The following is a 22,062-nucleotide window of genomic DNA, read 5'->3' as shown; positions in this document are numbered from 1 at the left end:
TTGCCTATTGTCCTGTAGCCCATCCCAGCCTTGTGCAGGTCTACAATTTTATCCCTGATGTCCTTACACAGCTCTCTGGTCTTGGCCATTGCGGAGAGGTTGGAGTCTGTTTGATTGAGTGTGTGGACAGGTGTCTTCTTGAAGAAAAACTAACAGGTCAGTGAGAGCCGGAATTCTTACTGGTTGGTAGGTGATCAAATACTTATGTCATGCAATAAAATGTAACTCAATTATAAAAAAATCATACAATGTGATTTTCTGGATTTTTGTTTTAGATTATGTATCTCACAGTTGAAATGTACCTATAATAAAAATGACCTCTACAAACCTCTACATGCTTTGTAAGTAGGAAAACCTGCAACATTTGCAGTATATCAAATACTTGTTCTCCCCACTGTATGTGCAATATATCAAGTCAGTCCTTTCAGATAAAGTTTTGTCTGACTAAGGGGAAGATAAGGAGAAAGAGGACAATGAGGAGGTGGGGTACATGGAAGACAACGAGGAGGTGGGGTACATGGAAGACAATGAGGAGATGGGGTACATGGAGGACAACGAGGAGGTGGGGTACATGGAGGACAACGAGGAGATGGGGTACATGGAAGACAACGAGGAGATGGGGTACATGGAAGACAACGAGGAGATGGTGTACATGGAGGACAACGAGGAGATGGGGTACATGGAAGACAACGAGGAGATGGGGTACATGGAAGACAATGAGGAGATGGGGTACATGGTGGACAACGAGGAGATGGGGTACATGGAAGACAACGAGGAGATGGGGTACATGGAGGACAATGAGGAGATGGGGTACATGGAAGACAACGAGGAGATGGGGTACATGGAGGACAATGAGGAGGTGGGGTACATGGAAGACAACGAGGAGATGGGGTACATGGAAGACAACGAGGAGATGGGGTACATGGAGGACAACGAGGAGGAGGGGTATATGGAGGACAAATAGGAGGAGGGGTACATGGAGGACAACGAGGAGATGGGGTACAAGGAGGACAATGAGGAGATGGGATACATGGAGGACAATGAGGAGGTGGGGTACATGGAGGACAATGAGGAGGTGGGGTACATGGAGGACAATGAGGAGGTGGGGTACATGGAGGACAATGAGGTGATGGGGTGCATGGAGATGGGGTACATGGAGGACAATGAGGAGGAGGGGTATATGGAGGACAATGAGGAGGTGGGTACATGGAGGACAATGAGGAGATGGGTACATGGAGGACAATGAGGTGATGGGGTGCATGGAGATGGGGTACATGGAGGACAATGAGAAGGAGGGGTATATGGAAGACAATGAGGAGGTGGGGTACATGGAGGACAATGAGGAGGTGGGGTACATGGAGGACAATGAGGAGGTGGGGTACATGGAGGACAATGAGGAGGTGGGTTCATGGAGGAGATGGGATACATGGAGGACAGTGAGGAGGTGGGGTACATGGAGGACAATGAGGAGATAGGGGGACTGAAGAGACTGATACTTCAGCTATGCCACCTCACCCGAAAACAACAAAAACAATTATTAAACTGTGAAAAAATACTCCAAAATAGAGATGCTAAACTTTCACTATATTCCATTTTATTTAATTCAGTTTCAACTTGCCCTACATTGGTTCAGTTTTAGTAACTAGTAAGTCAGCTTTAGATTCATTCGGAGAGGTAACTTACTTCAGAATACAGCAACAACAGCAGTGGAAAGGAATAGCGAGTGGATGAGAAGATGTCTGGTTCAGTTTGAAATAAGCCGCTGGTGGGGCCTCAAATGGCATTCTATTCCATACATAAGGCCCTACAGGCAGGGGCCACATGGCTCCGCTGAATACTAGTGCACTTCTTAGTGTGCCATTTGAGCTGCAACCAATCACAGACCAGTGTGTCTCACAGCGCAGCCAGATGCAGACAGGTTAAGTGTTGGGTTATAGAGAGAGACAGAAGAAGAGTCTATGCATTCAGACCCGATTGTACATGTTTTACAGATATACAGTTGCCTCCCTGCATGCCCACAGGGATGGCTCGACCAATAGGCAGAGTACTAGCCATGTTCTCCAGAGAAGACACTCCGTTGTCCAGTACATGGTATGTCAGACTGTGGCTGCAGCTCAAAGTGGCTCCTTTTCCCTGCGTGCAGGTGCCATGTCTCCATGTCCACAAAGCTGGTAAACATTCTGCAGCCACAGGAAACGTCAACTGTAATGTTGGTTTGTTGGTTATGATGGACGACATTTTTGTAGAGGTTGATAGATTTTCGTTTAGGGCCAATCAAGTTTGAAAATCTAAAAAAGGGAATTAGCATTTTTAAACTTTAAACACTGCAGGTAGAATTTCCTGCAACAGTAAAATGATCAAATGATGATATAACATCAGCAGTGCACCACTGTTGACGAGGGACCCTAGATAGGACAGGGCTCATAGGGCAGATGTAGTGCACTACAAAAGGGAAAAGGGTGCAATTTGGGATACAGTTTTCACGTTTCTAAGTTCTTCATTTGACATAGTTATACATTCCAACAGAGCTGGTGTCATGGGTATGGCTCACTCACAGCAATAAATACATATTGTGAATAATTATAATAACCAACATTTTTTAAAAGCCACTGGGGGTTCAAGTTGTTGCTTTCTTTCAGGGATTCTTTGTTTGATCAGAAACAACATATCATGACATGTTAGCCAACCCTTCACACAAGATCCACATCCAGAACCACTTCATTTGGCAGATATACTAAATACCTTTTTTTAAGGTGGTGTGCTCCTTCAAATCATGTTTCCCCTTTTAAATCAGGTGTACCCCTTTCAAACAGTCCGCTATACCCCTTTACCTCAAGTATACCACTTTAAATAATTTAGCCATACTCAAAAGGTTGCAAGACTGACTCCACCTAATGGCTCCTCAGGTGTTCAATGTGACAGCCCCCTGCACCTCCTCAGGTATTCAATGTGATGGCCCCCACCACCTCCTCAGGTGTTCAATCTGATGGCCCCCAGCACCTCCTCTGGTGTTCAATGTGACGGCCCCCAGCACCTCCTCAGGTGTTCAATGTGACTGCCCCCTGCACCTCCTCAGATAGAAGATGCTGGGTTAAAAGGGGAAGTACATTTTCAATTGGACCTTGTGTGCAGTTAACAACAACAACCAGGTATAACCCTTTAAATTGTCTTCATTCCTGTGGACTGATGAAGTCTAGTGCTGTACTGAAGCCAGGTCCGGTCCCACCAGTCAGTCCAACTGCTTCTAACTACTACAGTTTAAAATTACATTTTCTTCTATGTATATGACAGAGGCTTGGTCAGCAGCCCAAATTGACCCATTCCTTCATAGTGCCCTTGTACTGACCCTAACCGCAGAGGTCACAGGGCGCCAAATGAGACACCCATCCTTAAATTACTAGTCGGCTGGACCTGAAGAGTTTTTAGACTAAAAGGTTTTTTCTTGATCTTTGTTTTTTTTTTATTAAAAAATAAAATAAAATAAAAAATTGTTGAAAAGGATCAGTTGATAAGGCATTGATACAAAATGTGTTAAAGAGGAAATGACAGGCTGAGGTAGATCACTATACACATCCTCACTGGTCACATCCTTTCTGGTTACATCCTCACTGGTCACATCCTCACTGGTCACATCCTCACTGGTCACATCCTCACCGGTCACATCCTCACAGGTCACATCCTCACTGGTTACATCATCCTTAATAGTCACATCCTCAGTGTTCACATCGTCTTCAATGGTCACATCCTCAATGTTCACATCATCCCCTCACCATTTGGTGGCTAACTGTTTAACACAATCTATGGTCACATCCTCAACAAACCACTAAGTGGGATGCATACTAAATGGCATACCCTATATAACTCAGTACTTTGACCAGAGCCTTATGGGAATATTCTGGTTTCACATCCTCTCCAAACCTTATTGTGGTGTTTAAACTGTTTCACATCCTCTCCAAACCTTAATGTGGTGTTTAAACTATTTCACATCCTCTCAAATATTTTATGTGGTGTTTAAACTGTTTCACGTCCTCTCTTAAGATTTTATTGAACTAATATTATGTTAAGTAACACTTCCCTTCATAGCAATATGGCAGCGCCCCACATAGGAGAAACAATAACCTTTTTAGTTGTTTCTTATGAATAATTCTCATCACAAAATAGGAAAAAATAGATTCATAAATATTATTCTCTCTCTTTATATATACACACACACACACACACACACAGAGGAAGCTGTGCGCAATGGCATTAACCTGCGCCTGGAAGATGAAAGCTGATTGGCTCACATGTTGAAGGAGCTGCCCACTGGGTGGTGATGTCATGGTGATGCCATGTGTCTGTCTGATGATGTCATATATCTGACTGATGATGTAATGTGTATCTGGTGATGTCCTGTGGTGGACTGGTGACAGTGCAATAAGGCCACTAGCTTCCATGGTGTCTTCAAAATAAAGCACAAAGGGATACCAAAACCTCACCGGCAGCATTTCCAGCTAATTGTTTACAGTCGGTCGAAAAAAACAAGAAGAATACAAAAATACAAAAAAGAATAATAAAGCAAGGTGTGGGTCGGAGCCATACTGCCCATGTCAGGGAGTATTTCTAAAAGGATGCATGTTGGACATTAACTGCTGTAACATCTCTGAAGACGGTAGGTGGGAATCCAAAGGCCCCCTTTACTAGTACATATGATCATATGGTCCCCTTTACTAGTACAGTACCACAGATCATATGGTCCCCTTTACTAGTACAGTACCACAGATCATATGGTCCCCCTCCAACACCAACAGACTTCAACACCCAGAACAACACGTGCCTTAGACAAGCAGAGTCTCCCTCCACTTCACCTTCTGATGAGGCAAAGAATGGAACACAGAATCACATATTCAACATGGCTGCTTCATCACCTGCACCGTTCAAACCGAAGGATCTTCAAGTACAGTGTTTACATCGTCCTCTGGAACCAACTCATTTCCATACGGTTTCCAATGGCTGGGTCTGTCTTCACAGCTGCTGCTGGTGGTGGTGTTAGCAGGAGAGATGTGGTTGTTTTGGGAGGGTGGTGGAGATGGTAGAGCTGGGGGTTTGGGTGGTGATGGTGGTGGTTGTGGTGGTGGAGATGGTAGAGCTGGGGGTTTGGGAGGTGATGGTGGTGGTTGTGGTGGTGGAGATGGTAGAGCTGGGGGTTTGGGAGGTGATGGTGGTGGTTGTGGTGGTGGAGATGGTAGAGCTGGGGGTTTGGGAGGTGATGGTGGTGGTTGTGGTGGTGGAGATGGTAGAGCTGGGGGTTTGGGAGGTGATGGTGGTGGTTGTGGTGGTGGAGATGGTAGAGCTGGGGGTTTGGGAGGTGATGGTGGTGGTTGTGGTGGTGGAGATGGTAGAGCTGGGGGTTTGGGAGGTGATGGTGGTGGTTGTGGTGGTGGAGATGGTAGAGCTGGGGGTTTGGGAGGTGATGGTGGTGGTTGTGGTGGTGGAGATGGTAGAGCTGGGGGTTTGGGAGGTGATGGTGGTGGTTGTGGTGGTGGAGATGGTAGAGCTGGGGGTTTGGGAGGTGATGGTGGTGGTTGTGGTGGTGGAGATGGTAGAGCTGGGGGTTTGGGAGGTGATGGTGGTGGTTGTGGTGGTGGAGATGGTAGAGCTGGGGGTTTGGGAGGTGATGGTGGTGGTTGTGGTGGTGGAGATGGTAGAGCTGGGGGTTTGGGAGGTGATGGTGGTGGTTGTGGTGGTGGAGATGGTAGAGCTGGGGGTTTGGGAGGTGATGGTAGTGGAGGATTGGGGGGGGGGGTGGCAGTCAATTAAACGTTATTAAAAGGCTGCAAAACTGCTTATTGAAAACAAAAACTTTATCATGTAAAAAACAAAGAAAAAACAAAGCCAGTTCAGAGAAAATGAGATGAAAGAGGTTGCAGAGAAATTAAGTGTTTGTACAGTTATAAAGGGGAACGGAAAGAAAAGCAGAAAGTAAAAAGGAGAATCAGATATGAACAGTGAGAAACAGGTGTTGGGAGCTGAGTATCCCTGGCTGTGGTCACACACACCCTGGAAACAAAGTCAGAACTAGCAACCAGTTCACTACACTTTCCTGTTTTCCTATTCTTTTGTTGGTTTTACTTTGACCTAAAAAATGCAAACAGCTAAAGAATCTGAGTGTCACTAACGATTTTTGTCACTACTGAAAATGACCCTTTTTCCTTTTCCCACATAAATCTAGGAAACAACAAACTGTTAGATACCTGCACCCAGCCCGGTCCGTGATTCTATCAGCTGTCAGAATAGCGGACCGCCATTTAAGTGCATACCACTGTGTCCCAAATGGCACCCTTTTTCCCTACAAGTGCACAGCATTTAATCAGAGCCCTAAAAAGTAATGCACTGCGTAGGAAAATAGGGCATCATTCGTGACTCTATTTTTTCTAGTTTCTGTGTGTTTTAAATACTGCTTAAGATACTAACTGCTAATGAGTGTGAACAACACAAGCTGCCCTCCTGTCCTGATCCCACACCGTCATCCAACCAAGCTAAAGAACCACCGTCATCCCACCAAGCTAAAGAACCACCGTCATCCCACCAAGCTAAAGAACCACCGTCATCCCACCAAGCTAAAGAACCACCGTCATCCCACCAAGCTAAAGAACCACCGTCATCCCACCAAGCTAAAGAACCACCGTCATCCCACCAAGCTAAAGAACCACCGTCATCCAACCAAGCTAAAGAACCACCGTCATCCCACCAAGCTAAAGAACCACCGTCATCCCACCAAGCTAAAGAACCACCGTCATCCCACCAAGCTAAAGAACCAACTTCACCACACCGTCAGACAGAGACGGTGCTCAGGCCAGAGTAATGCCATAGCCGCTTCACTGAGCTGTCTGTCGGTTAAGCCTACGGTATGTTAGTCCATCTAAGGAGAGAAGGTTACTGAGCAGGGCTGGTGTCCTAATAAACCCTGTTTTAACTGAGAACAATACTCCAATGCCAATTCTCTGCCTGCCTGCTTTCGCACCCCTTATTCTGTTTTTGTGTATATATATTTTGTTTTAATATTTCCATTAGATTGACTGCTCTCCTCCTAAAGTCATCTCCGGCCTGGCAGTGCTCTTCATGCCCCACGGCTCTATCACTTTTCCCCCAAACAATGAAGTTCTTTGGTTTTGTTCCCAGTCTGCTGGTCTGCCTTGCCTGTCCCATTGGCTGGTCTGGTTGTCCGTCCAGGTGGTAGGGCTACATTCATTGGCTGGTGCCCACTGGAGGGAAGGAGGAAGCCGCCCTGCACCGCCTGCTTGTCACTTGGAGTGGTGCATGCTGGGAGGGCCCTGCTGCTGGTGTTTGTGTTCCTGTTGTTTTACCTGCTGGATGATCTCACGGATCTTTCTCTGAGCAGTCTAGGAAAAACACATAACATTAAATCACTACATGATCACATCAGTCTGGGAAAAACACATAACACAACAACACATAACATCTAGCCAATGACGGGTAAGATCCCAACTGTGATATCGGGACAACCTAAGACAGGCACAGTCGTGCATCTGGTCACAATCCACAATATACATACCCAAGGTACATGTTGTACGTAACCCAGAAACAGGATCTGTGATAAATAAATAGCACAATGACTAGACCAAGAACACATGGTGCTGTCCAGGTCTGGGGAGGTCAAGTAATAATAATAATAATACATGTTATTTATAAGTGCCTTTCTAAACACTCAAGGTCACCATACAAGACAATAATAATAATAATAATAATAATAATAGTACCTGTTATTTATAGGCACCTTTCTAAACACTCAAGGTCACCATACAAGACAATAATAATAATAATAATAATAATAATAATACATGTTATTTATAAGCACCTTTCTAAACACTCAAGGTCACCATACAAAACTATTAAAATAATAATACATGTTATTTATAGGCACCTTTCTAAACACTCAAGGTCACTATACAAGACAATAATAATAATAATAATAAAAACAAACAAAACATTGCTAAAAACAGATTATTAGTGACCATGTTGGATATGCCTGTGTGAAAAGATGTGTTTTCAGGCAGATTATGAAAATGGAAAGCGCGTTGATGATGTCTGGTGGAAGCGAATTCCAGAGGCAAGGGGCAGAGCGGCTGAAGGCTCTAAACCCCATAGTGGTCAAACGGGCAGGAGGTGCAGTGAGGTGAATAGAAGAAGAAGACCTGAGAGAATGGGTGGGTATGTTGATATGAAGGAGGTACAGTGAGGTGAATAGAAGGAGAAGACCTGAGAGTACAGGTGGGTATTTTGATATGAAGGAGGTACAGTGAGGTGAATACAAGAAGACCTGAGAGTACGGGAGCAGAATCTTAAAATCGATGCAGTATTTTACTGGGATCCAATGTAACTGCTGAAGAACAGGAGTGATGTGATTAATTGAAGATGTTCTGGTGATGATACGAGCGGCAGAGTTCTGAACCAGTTGAAGTTTTTGTATAAGTTTGAAAGACCGAAGAGAAGAGAGTTACAGTAATCAATATGGGATGTAACCAGGGTATGAACGAGAATGGCTGTACTAGTGGTGTGAGAGACGGACAGAGACGATTTGTGTTATGTAAATGGAAGTATGATGGCATTGTGTGTTACTAATGGTTTTCTTTGAGACTGTGGTCCCAGCTCTCTTCAGGTCATTAACCAGCTCCTGCCGTGTAGTTCTGGGCTGATCCCTCACCTTCATCATGATCATTGATGCCCCACGAGGTGAGATCTTGCATGGAGACCCAGACCGAGGGAGATGGACCGTCATCTTGAACTTCTTCCATTTTCTAATAATTGCGCCATCAGTTAATGCCTTCTCACCAAGCTGCTTGCCTATTGTCCTGTAGCCCATCGCAGCCTTGTGCAGGTCTACAACCTTAACATTATGATCACCTGTCTAATATGCTTGATTGGATTGAGATCTGGGGTATTTGGAAGCCTTGTCAACACCTTGAACATGTTGTGTTCTTCAGACCATTCCTGAACCTTTTTTGCTTTGTGGCAGGGCACATTATCCTGCTGAAAGAGGCCAATGCCATCAGGGAATAGTTCCAATGTTCACGTACCCATTGTATGCGCTTTCGGCAGTGGACAGGGGTCAGCATGGACACCCTGACTGGTCTGCGGCTACACAGCCCCATACCCAACAAACTGTGATGACTGTGTGTTCTGACACCTTTCTATCAGTACCAGCATTCACTTTTTCAGCAATTTCAGCTACAGTAGCTCATCTGTTGGATCGGACCACACGGGTCAGCCTTCACTCCCCACGTGCATCAATGAGTCTTGGCCGCCCATGACCCTGTCACTGGTTCACGGCTTTTCCTTCCTTGGATCTCTTCTGATAGGTACTGACCAGTTTTGGAGATGCTCTGACCCAGTCGTCTAGCCATCACAATTTGACCCTTGTTGAAGTTGCTCAGATCCTTACGCTTGCCCGTTTTTCCTGCTTCTAACACATCAACTTTGAGGTCAGAATGTTCACTTGCTGCCTAATATATCCCACCCACTGACTGGTGCCATGATGACGAGATTATGAGTGTTATTCACTTCACCTGTCAGTGGTCATAATGTTATGGCTGATCGGTGTAACTAACTGGTTTTGTGATATTTAAGTATATTTTTCTATGCATTTTATTTTAATGCATTTTTATTATACAGGACTACAGCATAAAATATCCCATACCTGACTGGCAAAGAAATGTCCGCTTATCTTCACAAAGACCTCATCGTTCTCATCTGGTGTTTGGTCCCGTGGCACGATGACCTCTGCACTGGTCAGGTTTTGTAGCTCGTTGACCTTGAGAAGACAGACACATCACAGCTGTTGCTGAAGGAGTTGTTAGTGTTGGTGTTGTTGGTGTTGTTTTTATTAGTGTTGGTGTTGTTGTTGATGGTGTTATCATAAGTGTTGGTGCAATTGTTGGTGTTTTTATTTTTGTTGGATGTGTTGTTGATGGTGGTGTTATTGGTGTTGTTGTTGGTGGTGTTGTTTCTGGTGTTGTTTGTGTTGTTGGTGGAGGTTTGGTTGATGGTGGTGGTGTTGTTGTTGTTGTTAGTGTTGTTAGTTGTGGTGTGAATGGTGTTGTTAGTGTTGATGTTGTTCATATTGTTGTTGTCGTTAGTGTTGTTGGTGTGGTTGGTAGTGGTGTTGTTAATGCTGTTGGTGGTGGTGTTGTTAGTGGTGTGGATGGTGTTCTTGGTGGTGTTGTTGGTGGTGGTGTTAGTGCTAGTGGTGGTGGAGTAGGTAGTCTTTTTGGTGGTGTTGTTGGTTGTGGTGTTGTTGGTAAAGTTGTTGTTAGTGTTGGTGTTGTTCATATTGTTGTTGTCGTTAGTGTTGTTGGTGTGGTTGGTAGTGGTGTTGTTAGTGGTGTTGTTGTTGATATAGTTGGTAGTGATGCTGATGGTGTTGTTGGTGGTGCTGTTGTTGTTGGTGCTGGTGTTGTTAGTGCTAGTGGTGGTGGAGTAGGTAATCTTGTTGGTGGTGTTGTTGGTTGTGGTGTTTTTGGTGTTGTTAGTGTTGGTGTTGTTTGTATTGTTGTTGCCGTTAGTGTTGTTGGTGTTGATGTTGTTAGTGCTAGTGGTGGTGGAGTAGGTAGTCTTGTTGGTGGTGTTGTTGGTTGTGGTGTTGTTAGTGTTGGTGTTGTTTGTATTGTTGTTGCCGTTAGTGTTGTTGGTGTTGATGTTGTTAGTGCTAGTGGTGGTGGAGTAGGTAGTCTTGTTGGTGGTGTTGTTGGTTGTGGTGTTGTTAGTGTTGGTGTTGTTTGTATTGTTGTTGTCGTTAGTGTTGTTGGTGTTGTTAGTGCTAGTGGTGGTGGAGTAGGTAGTCTTGTTGGTTGTGGTGTTGTTGGTGTTGTTTGTATTGTTGTTGTCGTTAGTGTTGTTGGTGTTGGTGGTGTTGTTGTTGGTTGTGGTGTTGTAAGTGTTGGTGTTGTTTGTATTGTTGTTGTCGTTAGTGTTGTTGGTGTTGTTAGTGCTAGTGGTGGTGGAGTAGGTAGTCTTGTTGGTTGTGGTGTTGTTGGTGTTGTTTGTATTGTTGTCGTTAGTGTTGATGGTGTTGTTGGTGGTGGTGTTGTTGGTGTGGTGGGTAGTGGTGTTGATGGTGTTGTTTGTATTGTTGTTGTCGTTAGTGTTGTTGGTGTTGGTGGTGGTGTTGTTGGTGTGGTGGGTAGTGGTGTTGATGGTGTTGTTTGTATTGTTGTTGTCGTTAGTGTTGTTGGTGTTGTTAGTGCTAGTGGTGGTGGAGTAGGTATTCTTGTTGGTTGTGGTGTTGTTGGTGTTGTTTGTATTGTTGTTGTCGTTAGTGTTGTTGGTGTTGGTGGTGGTGTTGTTGGTGTGGTGGGTAGTGGTGTTGATGGTGTTGTTGGTGGTGGTGTTGTTTTTGGTGTTGGTGCTGGTGTTGTTGGCGGTAGTGATGGTGGTGGTGTTGTTAGTGCAGGTGGTGGTGGTGCTGGTAGTCTTGTTGGTGTTTTTGGTGGTCTTATTGGTGTTGTTGTTGTAGACTCACAGTCTTGCCTCCCTTGCCGATAACACGCCCGGCTGCGGTTGAGGGAACTTTGATATGTGTCTCCAGTTTGACTTCTTCCTTCGCTGTAAAGAAGTTCTCCTCTTTCAGCTTCCCAAATATCCTTCCCTGGGCCTGGGGCATACAACAGTGTTACATCTGACCTATATGAATCTCAGTGTTACAGCAGACCTATATGTGTCTCAGTGTTACAACAGGCCTATATGAATCTCAGTGTTACAACAGGCCTATATGAATCTCAGTGTAACAACAGGCCTATATGAATCTCAGTGTTACAGCAGACCTATATGAATCTCAGTGTTACAACAGGCCTATATGAATCTCAGTGTTACAACAGACTTATATGAATCTCAGTGTCACAACAGACCTATATGAGTCTCAGTAAGATAACAGGCCTATATGAGTCTCAGTAAGATAACAGGCCTATATGAGTCTCAGTAAGATAACAGGCCTATATGAGTCTCAGTGCTACAACAGGCCTATATGAGTCTCAGTGTTACAACAGGCCTATATGAATCTCAGTGTAACAACAGACTTATATGAATTTCAGTGTCACAACAGACCTATATGAGTCTCAGTAAGATAACAGGCCTATATGAGTCTCAGTAAGATAACAGGCCTATATGAGTCTCAGTAAGATAACAGGCCTATATGAGTCTCAGTGTTAAAACAGCACATATGGGTCCCATCAGCTGTCAGCAGACACAGAAGTAAAGAGTGTTTACCTTAAACTGAGCTTCTGGAGGTCCAGTGATGATGACCATCCTCTCAGTAACGTCAGGGTTCTCTGCCGGGGCAATCTGGCGTCAAGAGAATGAGCCACAGTAGGTTAGAAAGTCAGCATGCACCACCACAATGTAAGATTCAAAGCTTTGGGTGAATTATAATGAAATATTTCTTTACTTCTCTTATTGAGTCTCAAATGGCAAACTTTCCAACCCCAGCCACAAGAATAGATACTGGATGTGTGTTAATTAACATGTAGTTAGGTATATTTGGACACTGACACAATTTTCATAATTTTGGCTCTGTACACCACCACAATGGATTTGAAATGAAACAACCGAGTTGCAATTGAAAGGCCGACTTTCAGCTTTAATTCAAGTGGTTGAACAAAAATATTGTATGAAACGTTTAGTAATTGCAACCATTTTCATACACAGTCCCCTTATGTCAGGGAATCAAATGTAATTGGACAATTTAACACAATCATAAATACAATATTCATTTTTAATATTTTGTCGAGAATCCTTTGCAGGCAATGACTAAGTCTGGAACCCTTGGACATCACCAAATGCTGGTGTTCCCCCTTTGAGATACTTTGCCAGGCCTTTACTGCAGCTATCTTCAGTTGTCGTTTGTTCGTGGGTCTTTCTGCTTTAAGTTTTGTCTTCAGCAAGTGTAATGCATGCTCGATCAGGTTGAGATCAGGTGATTAACTTGGTCATTTCAGAATATTCCACTGGTTTGCTTTCACAGTATGTTTTGGGTCATTGTCCATCTGTAAAGTGAAGCGCCGTCCAATCAACTTCGCTGAATTTGTCTGAATCTGAGCTGACAATATATCCCTATACACTGCAGAATTCATCCGGCTGCTTCTGTCTTTTGTCTCACCATCAGTAAACACTAGTGACCCAGTACCATTGGAAGCCATGCATGCCCATGCCATCACACTGCCTCCACCGTGTTATACAGATAATGTGGTGTGCTTTGGATAATGAGCTGTTCCAAGCCTTCTCCATACTTTTTCTTCCCATCATTCTGGTACAGGTTGATCATAGTTTCATCTGTCCAAAGAATGCTGTTTCAGAACTGGGCTGGCGTTTTTAGATGTTTTTTGGAAGTCTAACCTGGCCTTTCTATGAATGGTTTGCACCATTTCTGATGAACCCTCAGTATTTGCTCTTTTGAAGTCTTGTGAGGAACAGGCAAAAAAGGCAGAAATTGAGAATTTAGTTGCAAAAAGAAATGCATCGTTAACTATATGGAAATATTTCAGCTACAGACAGGATGATGTTGACCAAAAACAGGTACTTTGTCGAGAATGCCTTGCAATTGTTGCCACAACACGAGGCAACACGACCAATTTTTTTGATCATTTAAGGCGGCACCACAAATCTTCGTATGACGAGTGCAAAGCATCTCAATGCCGTCCAAAGCAAAAACACCATACAGGAAAGGTTCCAAACGGCAGAGAAAAATCACAGATTTAATAACATTTCACGTCGACAAAGACATGGTACCAATTAACACGGTTACCAAAGAGGGTTTTAAAAACATGATCAGTTTGCTTAACAAGCTGTATGTAATGCCATCACGCAACTATTTTTCTCAAGTTGCCACCCCAGAGCTGTACGAGAAATGCAAGACACAAGTGGAATATTATACAGCAACAACAGACTTGTGGTCCAGCCGAGAACATGGTGAAGGCTGCACCTGAACCAGATTGCAATGTGGACCAGATTGCAATGTGCTTTGGCCACAGATTGCATCTTGCAGTTGGTAAGTTATGCCCAATTGCGCATTCTATTTTACTACTGTTGCTATTGCTATACTATTACTGTTACATATTATTACCTAGCAACCTGTTCTGAAATATAAAACATTTCATAAATTTCATACATTTTTAATGTAGAGGATGGGGTTGGGGAAGATTGAAGGATACAGACTGTCAGGTTGATAGCCAAAGCTCTTTCTAAAGACATCCTCTGTTTTTTCATATCGCAGTATACAGTGCCTTGTGAAAGTATTCGGCCCCCTTGAACTTTTCAACCTTTTGCCACATTTCAGGCTTCAAACATAAAGATATAAAACTGTAATTTTTTGTGAAGAATCAACAACAAGTGGGACACAATCATGAAGTGGAACGAAATTTATTGAATAGTTCAAACCTTTTTAACAAATAAAAAACTGAAAAATTGGGCGTGCAAAATTATTCAGCCCCCTTAATTTAATACTTTGTAGCGCCACCTTTTGCTGCGATTACAGCTGTAAGGCACTTGGGGTATGTTTCTATCAGTTTTGTACATCGAGAGACTGAAATCTTTGCCCATTCCTCCTTGTAAAACAGCTCGAGCTCAGTGAGGTTGGATGGAGAGCGTTTGTGAACAGCAGTTTTCAGTTCTTTCCACAGATTCTCGATTGGATTCAGATCTGGACTTTGACTTGGCCATTCTAACACCTGGATATGTTTATTTGTGAACCATTCCATTGTAGATTTTGCTTTATGTTTTGGATCATTGTCTTGTTGGAAGACAAATCTCCGTCCCAGTCTCAGGTCTTTTGCAGACTCCATCAGGTTTTCTTCCAGAATGGTCCTGTATTTGGCTCCATCCATCTTCCCATTAATTTAAACCATCTTCCCTGTCCCTGCTGAAGAAAAGCAGGCCCAAACCATGATGCTGCCACCACCATGTTTGACAGTGGGGATGGTGTGTTCAGGGTGATGAGCTGTGTTACTTTTACGCCAAACATAACGTTTTGCATTGTTGCCAAAAAGTTCGATTTTGGTTTCATCTGACCAGAGCACCTTCTTATACATGTTTGGTGTGTCTCCCAGGTGGCTTGTGGCAAACTTTAAACAACACTTTTTATGGATATCTTTAAGAAATGGCTTTCTTCTTACCACTCTTCTTACCAGATTTGTGCAGTATACGACTGATTGTTGTCCTATAGACAGAGTATCCCACCTCAGCTGTAGATCTGTGCAGTTCATCCAGAGTGATCATGGGCCTCTTGGCTGCATCTCTGATCAGTCTTCTCCTTGTAGGAGCTGAAAGTTTAGAGGGAAGGCCGGGTCTTCGTAGATTTGCAGTGGTCTGATACTCCTTCCATTTCAATATTATCGCTTGCACAGTGCTCCTTGGGATGTTTAAAAAATTACAGTTTTATATCTTTATGTTTGAGGCCTGAAATGTGGCAAAAGGTTGAAAAGTTCAAGGGGGCCGAATACTTTCGCAAGGCACTGTAGGGTTAACAGGGGTAACGGTCGTGAAAGTTAGGGTTAACAGGGGTTCTGGCTGAGGGAGTTAGGGTTTACAGGGGTTAGAGTTGAGGGAGTTAGGGTTAACAGGGGTTCTGGCTGAGGGAGTTAGGGTTAACAGGGGTTCTGGCTGAGGGAGTTAGGGTTAACAGGGGTTCTGGCTGAGGGAGTTAGGGTTTACAGGGGTTCTGGTTGAGGGAGTTAGGGTTAACAGGGGTTCTGGTTGAGGGAGTTAGGGTTAACAGGGGTTCTGGTTGAGGGAGTTAGGGTTTACAGGGGTTCTGGTTGAGGGAGTTAGGGTTAACAGGGGTTCTGGTTGAGGGGGTTAGGGTTAACAGGGGTTAGAGTTGAGGGAGTTAGGGTTAACAGGGGTTCTGGTTGAGGGAGTTAGGGTTAACAGGGGTTCTGGTTGAGGGAGTTAGGGTTAACAGGGGTTCTGGTTGAGGGAGTTAGGGTTAACTGGGGTTAGAGTTGAGGGAGTTAGGGTTAACAGGGGTTAGAGTTGAGGGAGTTAGGGTTAACAGGGGTTCTGGTTGAGGGAGTTAGGGTTAACTGGGGTTAGAGTTGAGGGAGTTAGGGTTAACAGGGGTTAGAGTTGAGGGAGTTAGGGTTAACAGGGGTTAGAGTTGAGGGAGTTAGGGTTAACTGGGGTAGAGTTGAGGGAGTTAGGGTTAACAGGGGTTAGAGTTGAGGGAGTTAGGGTTAACTGGGGTAGAGTTGAGGGAGTTAGGGTTAACTGGGGTTGGAGTTAGGGTTAACTGGGGTTGGAGTTAGGGTTAGGGTTAGACAGGATATGTAGGGGTCTTTGTCTGTTAGTCAGCTGCAAACAGACATGTAGGAGTTTAACATCCTCAGCAGGAGTCCAGAAATTCCCAGTGACTCAACCAGCCTCGACCACAGAACACTCCCAGTCTAAACTATGGCGTCAGTTGATCTTTGAGGCTTTTAAGACTCTTTGCTCTCTTTAGACACAGTAAGCAAGAGTAACATTTAACACATTTATTCACAATGTCTACTTAAAGTGCCAATTCCACAGGTCAGTAATTCATCTTTAATATGCATAATCTCCATACCAAGGTAACACATTTTAATTGCAAAGAAAGAATGTAAATATGGAAATGTTGCCTAATCCTTCCTAGAATATCCCAGGAATTGACAAGGGGGAAATGTTTGGAGCAACATATATCAAAAATATCAATGCGAATTTATGATATGATATTTATGTAGTATACTGCACTACTCACTTTTACTACTTGTCTACCTCGAGAACCTCATTGCTGCTATCCCTGCATTTCAGTTGCACATGCACCATGCCCCTTCAATTTGCCTGCACTGCACATTTAGAACTGCCATTGTACATGCATTTTTCAGTCGTTACATACACGTCTACCTCTGGAAATATGCCTGCTTTACAATTGTACAGACAACCTTACACCTCCAACTTGCTCGATTGCCATTTCAGAATTGCCATTTGTACTTGCATTTGCCTCATCACACAACTATTCATTCCCACTTGCACATACATTATACTTAATAATTGTACATTTGAAACTCTTCTGTCCTCCCCTATTTGCCATCATTGCCATTTTGCTCTGTAATTGCCTTCCTTGCACAATGTATACATTCCACTTGTAACATACACTTTACTTCATACTTGTACATTTCCTGCCCTCTTCTATTTGCCTGTCTGGTTAGATGCTAACTGCATTTAGTACTGTACTCGTACTGTTCAATGACAATAAAGTTGAATCTAATCTAAATAACCTATTGTACCATCAAAGTATATTTTTAAGAACATTGCAAAATTAGGTCCTGATTCATATAATCAGCTTAGTTTAAAGGAATAAGAAGTTGTTTAAAATTGGTATTGAGATCTCTTCTAATCTTGATTGGGGCTCCAGCGGAACATGCTAGCCGTCTGATTTTGCTAGCTGTTTGATGTTTCTTACCGTGGCGGGGGCCCAAGCAAAGCGCGCGAGCTGTTTTAAATTGCCTTGATAGAGGCTGAAGCGAAACAAACTAGCAGTTTGATGTTTCCTACCTTGATAGAGGCCCCAGCGAAGCGTGCTAGTTGTTTGATGTGCTGTCCTTTCTTCCCGATCAGAGCCCCTACTGCCTGGGTGGGAATGAAGAGATAGACCACCTCCTGTTCTGCAGCCTGTGGGAGGGAGGGAGGGAGACACATAGATGACCACTTTGTGGGTCTTTGTAATCCCACAGATTACAAATCCAACATTGATAAACTCTTGTATCTGTTAGACGAAATATCACAATGTACAATCACTGCAGCAAGATTCCTGTCCCATTAGAGCACAAACAACCCTGGAGAGTGAGGGAGTGGGAAAGGGGGAGAGATGGAGAGGGTGAGATGGAGGGAGAGTGAGGGAGTGGGAAAGGGGGAGAGATGGAGAGGGTGAGATGGAGGGAGAGTGAGGGAGTGGGAAAGGGAGAGAGATGGAGAGGGTGAGATGGAGGGAGAGTGAGGGAGTGAGAAAGGGAGAGAGATGGAGAGGGTGAGATGGAGGGAGAGTGAGGGAGTGGGAAAGGGAGAGAGATGGAGAGGGTGAGATGGAGGGAGAGTGAGGGAGTGGGAAAGGGGGAGAGATGGAGAGGGTGAGATGGAGGGAGAGTGAGGGAGTGGGAAAGGGAGAGAGATGGAGAGGGTGAGATGGAGGGAGAGTGAGGGAGTGGGAAAGGGAGAGAGATGGAGAGGGTGAGATGGAGGGAGAGTGAGGGAGTGAGAAAGGGAGAGAGAGGGAGAGGGTGAGATGGAGGGAGAGTGAGGGAGTGGGAAAGGGAGAGAGATGGAGAGGGTGAGATGGAGGGAGAGTGAGGGAGTAAGAAAGGGAGAGAGAGGGAGAGGGTGAGATGAGGGAGAGTGAGGGAGTGAGAAAGGGAGAGAGAGGGAGAGGGTGAGATGGAGGGAGAGTGAGGGAGTGGGAAAGGGAGAGAGAGGGAGAGGGTGAGATGGAGGGAGAGGGTGAGAGGGAGGGAGTGGGAAAGGGAGGGAGGGAGGGAGGGACATCGACAGAAATGGAGAACACACAAGGGTAGATAAATGGGTCTCCCTCCCAGTCTCTCTCAATTTCAATCTCTCTCTACTCCAGTCTCTCCCAGACTCTGTCTCTCTCAGTCCCACTCAATTGCAGTCTCTCTCTCTCACTCTCTCTCTCTCTCTCACAGTATCTCTCTTGACCAGTCTCTCTATCGCCTAGTCTCTCTCTGCCTCTGTCCCTCTCAATTCCAGTCTCTCTCACAGTCTCTCTCTCCCAGTCTCTCTCTGTCTCTCTCAATTCCTGTCTCTCTCAATTCCAGTCTCTCTCAATTCCAGTCTCTCTCTTTTGCTTTTTCCATTAATTACTCTCCCGTCCTATTTTCCACCTCTCTTATTTTCTGAAGTTTAAGCATTCTGTCAAGAGTCTGAATGTTCTTTCCTGGTATTGTAGATCTCACAAATATAATATGAACATGCCCTGGTTTAAACTGTTTTTCCTGAGCCGTTTGGTAGCCTTGGTAACCATGGACAAAACATCCATTGCAGGGAATGTGTGTCCTAGAGAACTGTTGATGGTTTATGACTGTACAGATGAGTGTACTGTGAAAACTGAGTTAAGAATGTGTTTACATCAAATCTACACTGAACACTGAACTAGTAATGATCCTGTCTACCCTGAACACTGAGGTAGGGATGATCCTGTCTACCCTGAACACTGAGGTAGGGATGATCCTGTCTACCCTGAACACTGAGGTAGGGATGATCCTGTCTATCCTGAACACTGAGGTAGGAATGATCCTGTCTATCCTGAACACTGAGGTAGGGATGATCCTGTCTACCCTGAACACTGAACTAGTAATGATCCTGTCTACCCTGAACACTGAGGTAGGAATGATCCTGTCTATCCTGAACACTGAGGTAGGGATGATCCTGTCTACCCTGAACACTGAGGTAGGGATGATCCTGTCTACCCTGAACACTGAGGTAGGAATGATCCTGTCTACCCTGAACACTGAGGTAGGGATGATCCTGTCTACCCTGAACACTGAACTAGTAATGATCCTGTCTACCCTGAACACTGAGGTAGGAATGATCCTGTCTATCCTGAACACTGAGGTAGGGATGATCCTGTCTACCCTGAACACTGAGGTAGGGATGATCCTGTCTACCCTGAACACTGAGGTAGGAATGATCCTGTCTACCATGAACACTGAGGTAGGAATGATCCTGTCTACCATGAACACTGAGGTAGGAATGATCCTGTCTACCCTGAACACTGAGGTAGGGATGATCCTGTCCACCCTGAACACATAGGTAGGGATGATCCTGTCTACCCTGAACACTGAGGTAGGGATGATCCTGTCCACCCTGAACACATAGGTAGGGATGATCCTGTCCACCCTGAACACATAGGTAGGAATGATCCTGTCTATCCTGAACACATAGGTAGGAATGATCCTGTCTACCCTGAACACTGAGGTAGGAATGATCCTGTCTATCCTGAACACTGAGGTAGGAATGATCCTGTCTATCCTGAACACTGAGGTAGGAATGATCCTGTCTATCCTGAACACTGAGGTAGGAATGATCCTGTCTACCATGAACACTGAGGTAGGAATGATCCTGTCTACCCTGAACACTGAGGTAGGAATGATCCTGTCTATCCTGAACACTGAGGTAGGAATGATCCTGTCTATCCTGAACACTGAGGTAGGAATGATCCTGTCTATCCTGAACACTGAGGTAGGAATGATCCTGTCTACCCTGAACACTGAGGTAGGAATGATCCTGTCTATCCTGAACACTGAGGTAGGAATGATCCTGTCTATCCTGAACACTGAGGTAGGAATGATCCTGTCTATCCTGAACACTGAGGTAGGAATGATCCTGTCTACCCTGAACACTGAGGTAGGAATGATCCTGTCTATCCTGGTGTTTTGTCAGAACATAGTGGCATCTCTGCATTTTGACCTTTGACTCACATCCCATCATCCTCTGTAACTCTGATGTCCACATCCCACCATCATCTATCGCTCTAACATCAACATCCCATCATCCTCTGTCACTCTGACAACATCATCCCACCATCATCTATCGCTCTAACATCAACATCCCATCATCCTCTGTCACTCTGACAACATCATCCCACCATCATCTATCGCTCTAACATCAACATCCCAAAATCCTCTGTCACTCTGACAACATCATCCCAATTCTTTCACTCTGATGTCAAATGTCATCAGTGTTAAAAATGGTGTCTAAAATACGCCTTACAAGTTTGCAAAACCAAAAGCACAATGACTAGACAAAGAACATGTGGTGTTTTCCAGGTCCGTGGAGGCTGTCAAGCCTCAGACAAATGTCACTGATTTTCCAACTGCACACATTGTCTCACACTTACATACTATTGTAAGTGTCACTCAGACAAATGCACTGATTTTCCAACTGCATACATTGTCTCACACTTACATACTATTGTGTTTGGCTGTCTGTATTTTGTATGAGTTTGTGTGATTGAGTGTGAAATGATGCATTAGAAAAAGGAAAAAAAAGGGAAAGATGAGACAGTGCAGAAATTAATGCTAATAATGACAGTATTCACCATTAACTTAGTTGACATTAATAATGACAGTATTCACCATTAACTTAGTTGACATTAATAATGACAGTATTCACCATTGACTTGGTTGACATTAATAATGACGGTATTCACCATTGACTTGGTTGACGTTAATAATGACAGTATTCACCATTGACTTGGTTGACATTAATAATGACAATATTCACCATTGACTTGGTTGACGTTAATAATGACAGTATTCACCATTAACTTGGTTGACAATAATGATTGATCTGCACCAAAAAAAAATATATATAGGTCTACAATCTGTAGACTACGTCTAAAATATGTGAAAGAGGAATATAATATGTCCAAAATGTGTGTAAAACGTGTCTGACATGCAAAATGAGGACTTACGGAGTGCTGGTGTAGAATGGCGCTGGCAGGTGGAACGCTGTATAAGCCACTGGGGTGGGAGTGACTCTGTGAGGTCAAACACAATGGAGTCAGATGGACACACAAATACTAACACAAACAGACACACAACCATACACGCTCACACTAACCGAAATACAAAATCACACACACACACTCAGGTTTTATTTTTTTCTATCCAAGTGAGGACAATTTAGAATCATTAAAAACGATTTTACCTAATCCCTAACCCTAACACTGTAGCCAGTCTTAATATTTACTGTTACACCAGTGGTGAACCGTGACTATTGGAGCTAGGCCCTCAGTTGTGGAAAAATATCTCACGTCATACACATACAGCTCCGGAAAAATCAAGAGACCACTGCAACTTTTTATTTCCTTTACAAAAAAGTTGAAAAGGAAGGTTTTGAGTGAGGAACAGAAGGGTTAAAATTAAGAGACCAATGCAATTTGAACGCTTCTGTTCCTCACTTAAAACCTTTTAAACTTTTATGGAAAGGAAAGAAAAAGGTGCAGTGGTCTCTTAATTTTTTCCGGAGCTGTAGATAGAGAAC

The 22,062-nt window shown here is 44.1% G+C and overlaps 1 protein-coding gene across 1 annotated transcript in view; it reads right to left on the bottom strand.

The window, feature by feature from the left end:
• Nucleotides 1-5,659: 5,659 nt before the first annotated feature.
• igf2bp2a (insulin-like growth factor 2 mRNA binding protein 2a) overlaps nucleotides 5,660-22,062 on the bottom strand; it is an 81,605-nt gene continuing 65,202 nt past the window's right edge. Inside the window, exons 11-16 of the mRNA XM_029115411.2 lie at nucleotides 21,491-21,556; nucleotides 17,560-17,676; nucleotides 12,262-12,336; nucleotides 11,519-11,650; nucleotides 9,698-9,811; nucleotides 5,660-7,382 (exon numbers count right to left, since the gene is read on the bottom strand). Of these exons, the coding sequence (XP_028971244.1) occupies nucleotides 7,284-7,382; nucleotides 9,698-9,811; nucleotides 11,519-11,650; nucleotides 12,262-12,336; nucleotides 17,560-17,676; nucleotides 21,491-21,556 (603 nt within the window). The 3' untranslated portion in view covers nucleotides 5,660-7,283. The remainder of the gene's footprint in view (nucleotides 7,383-9,697; nucleotides 9,812-11,518; nucleotides 11,651-12,261; nucleotides 12,337-17,559; nucleotides 17,677-21,490; nucleotides 21,557-22,062) is intronic.

The sequence above is a fragment of the Esox lucius genome, chromosome 20 (genome assembly GCF_011004845.1).
Source record: "Esox lucius isolate fEsoLuc1 chromosome 20, fEsoLuc1.pri, whole genome shotgun sequence".
In the NCBI taxonomy this organism is placed as follows: Eukaryota; Metazoa; Chordata; class Actinopteri; order Esociformes; family Esocidae; genus Esox; species Esox lucius.
The sequence above is the reverse complement of the archived record's forward strand: the minus strand, read 5'-3'. Positions and strand labels throughout refer to the sequence as shown.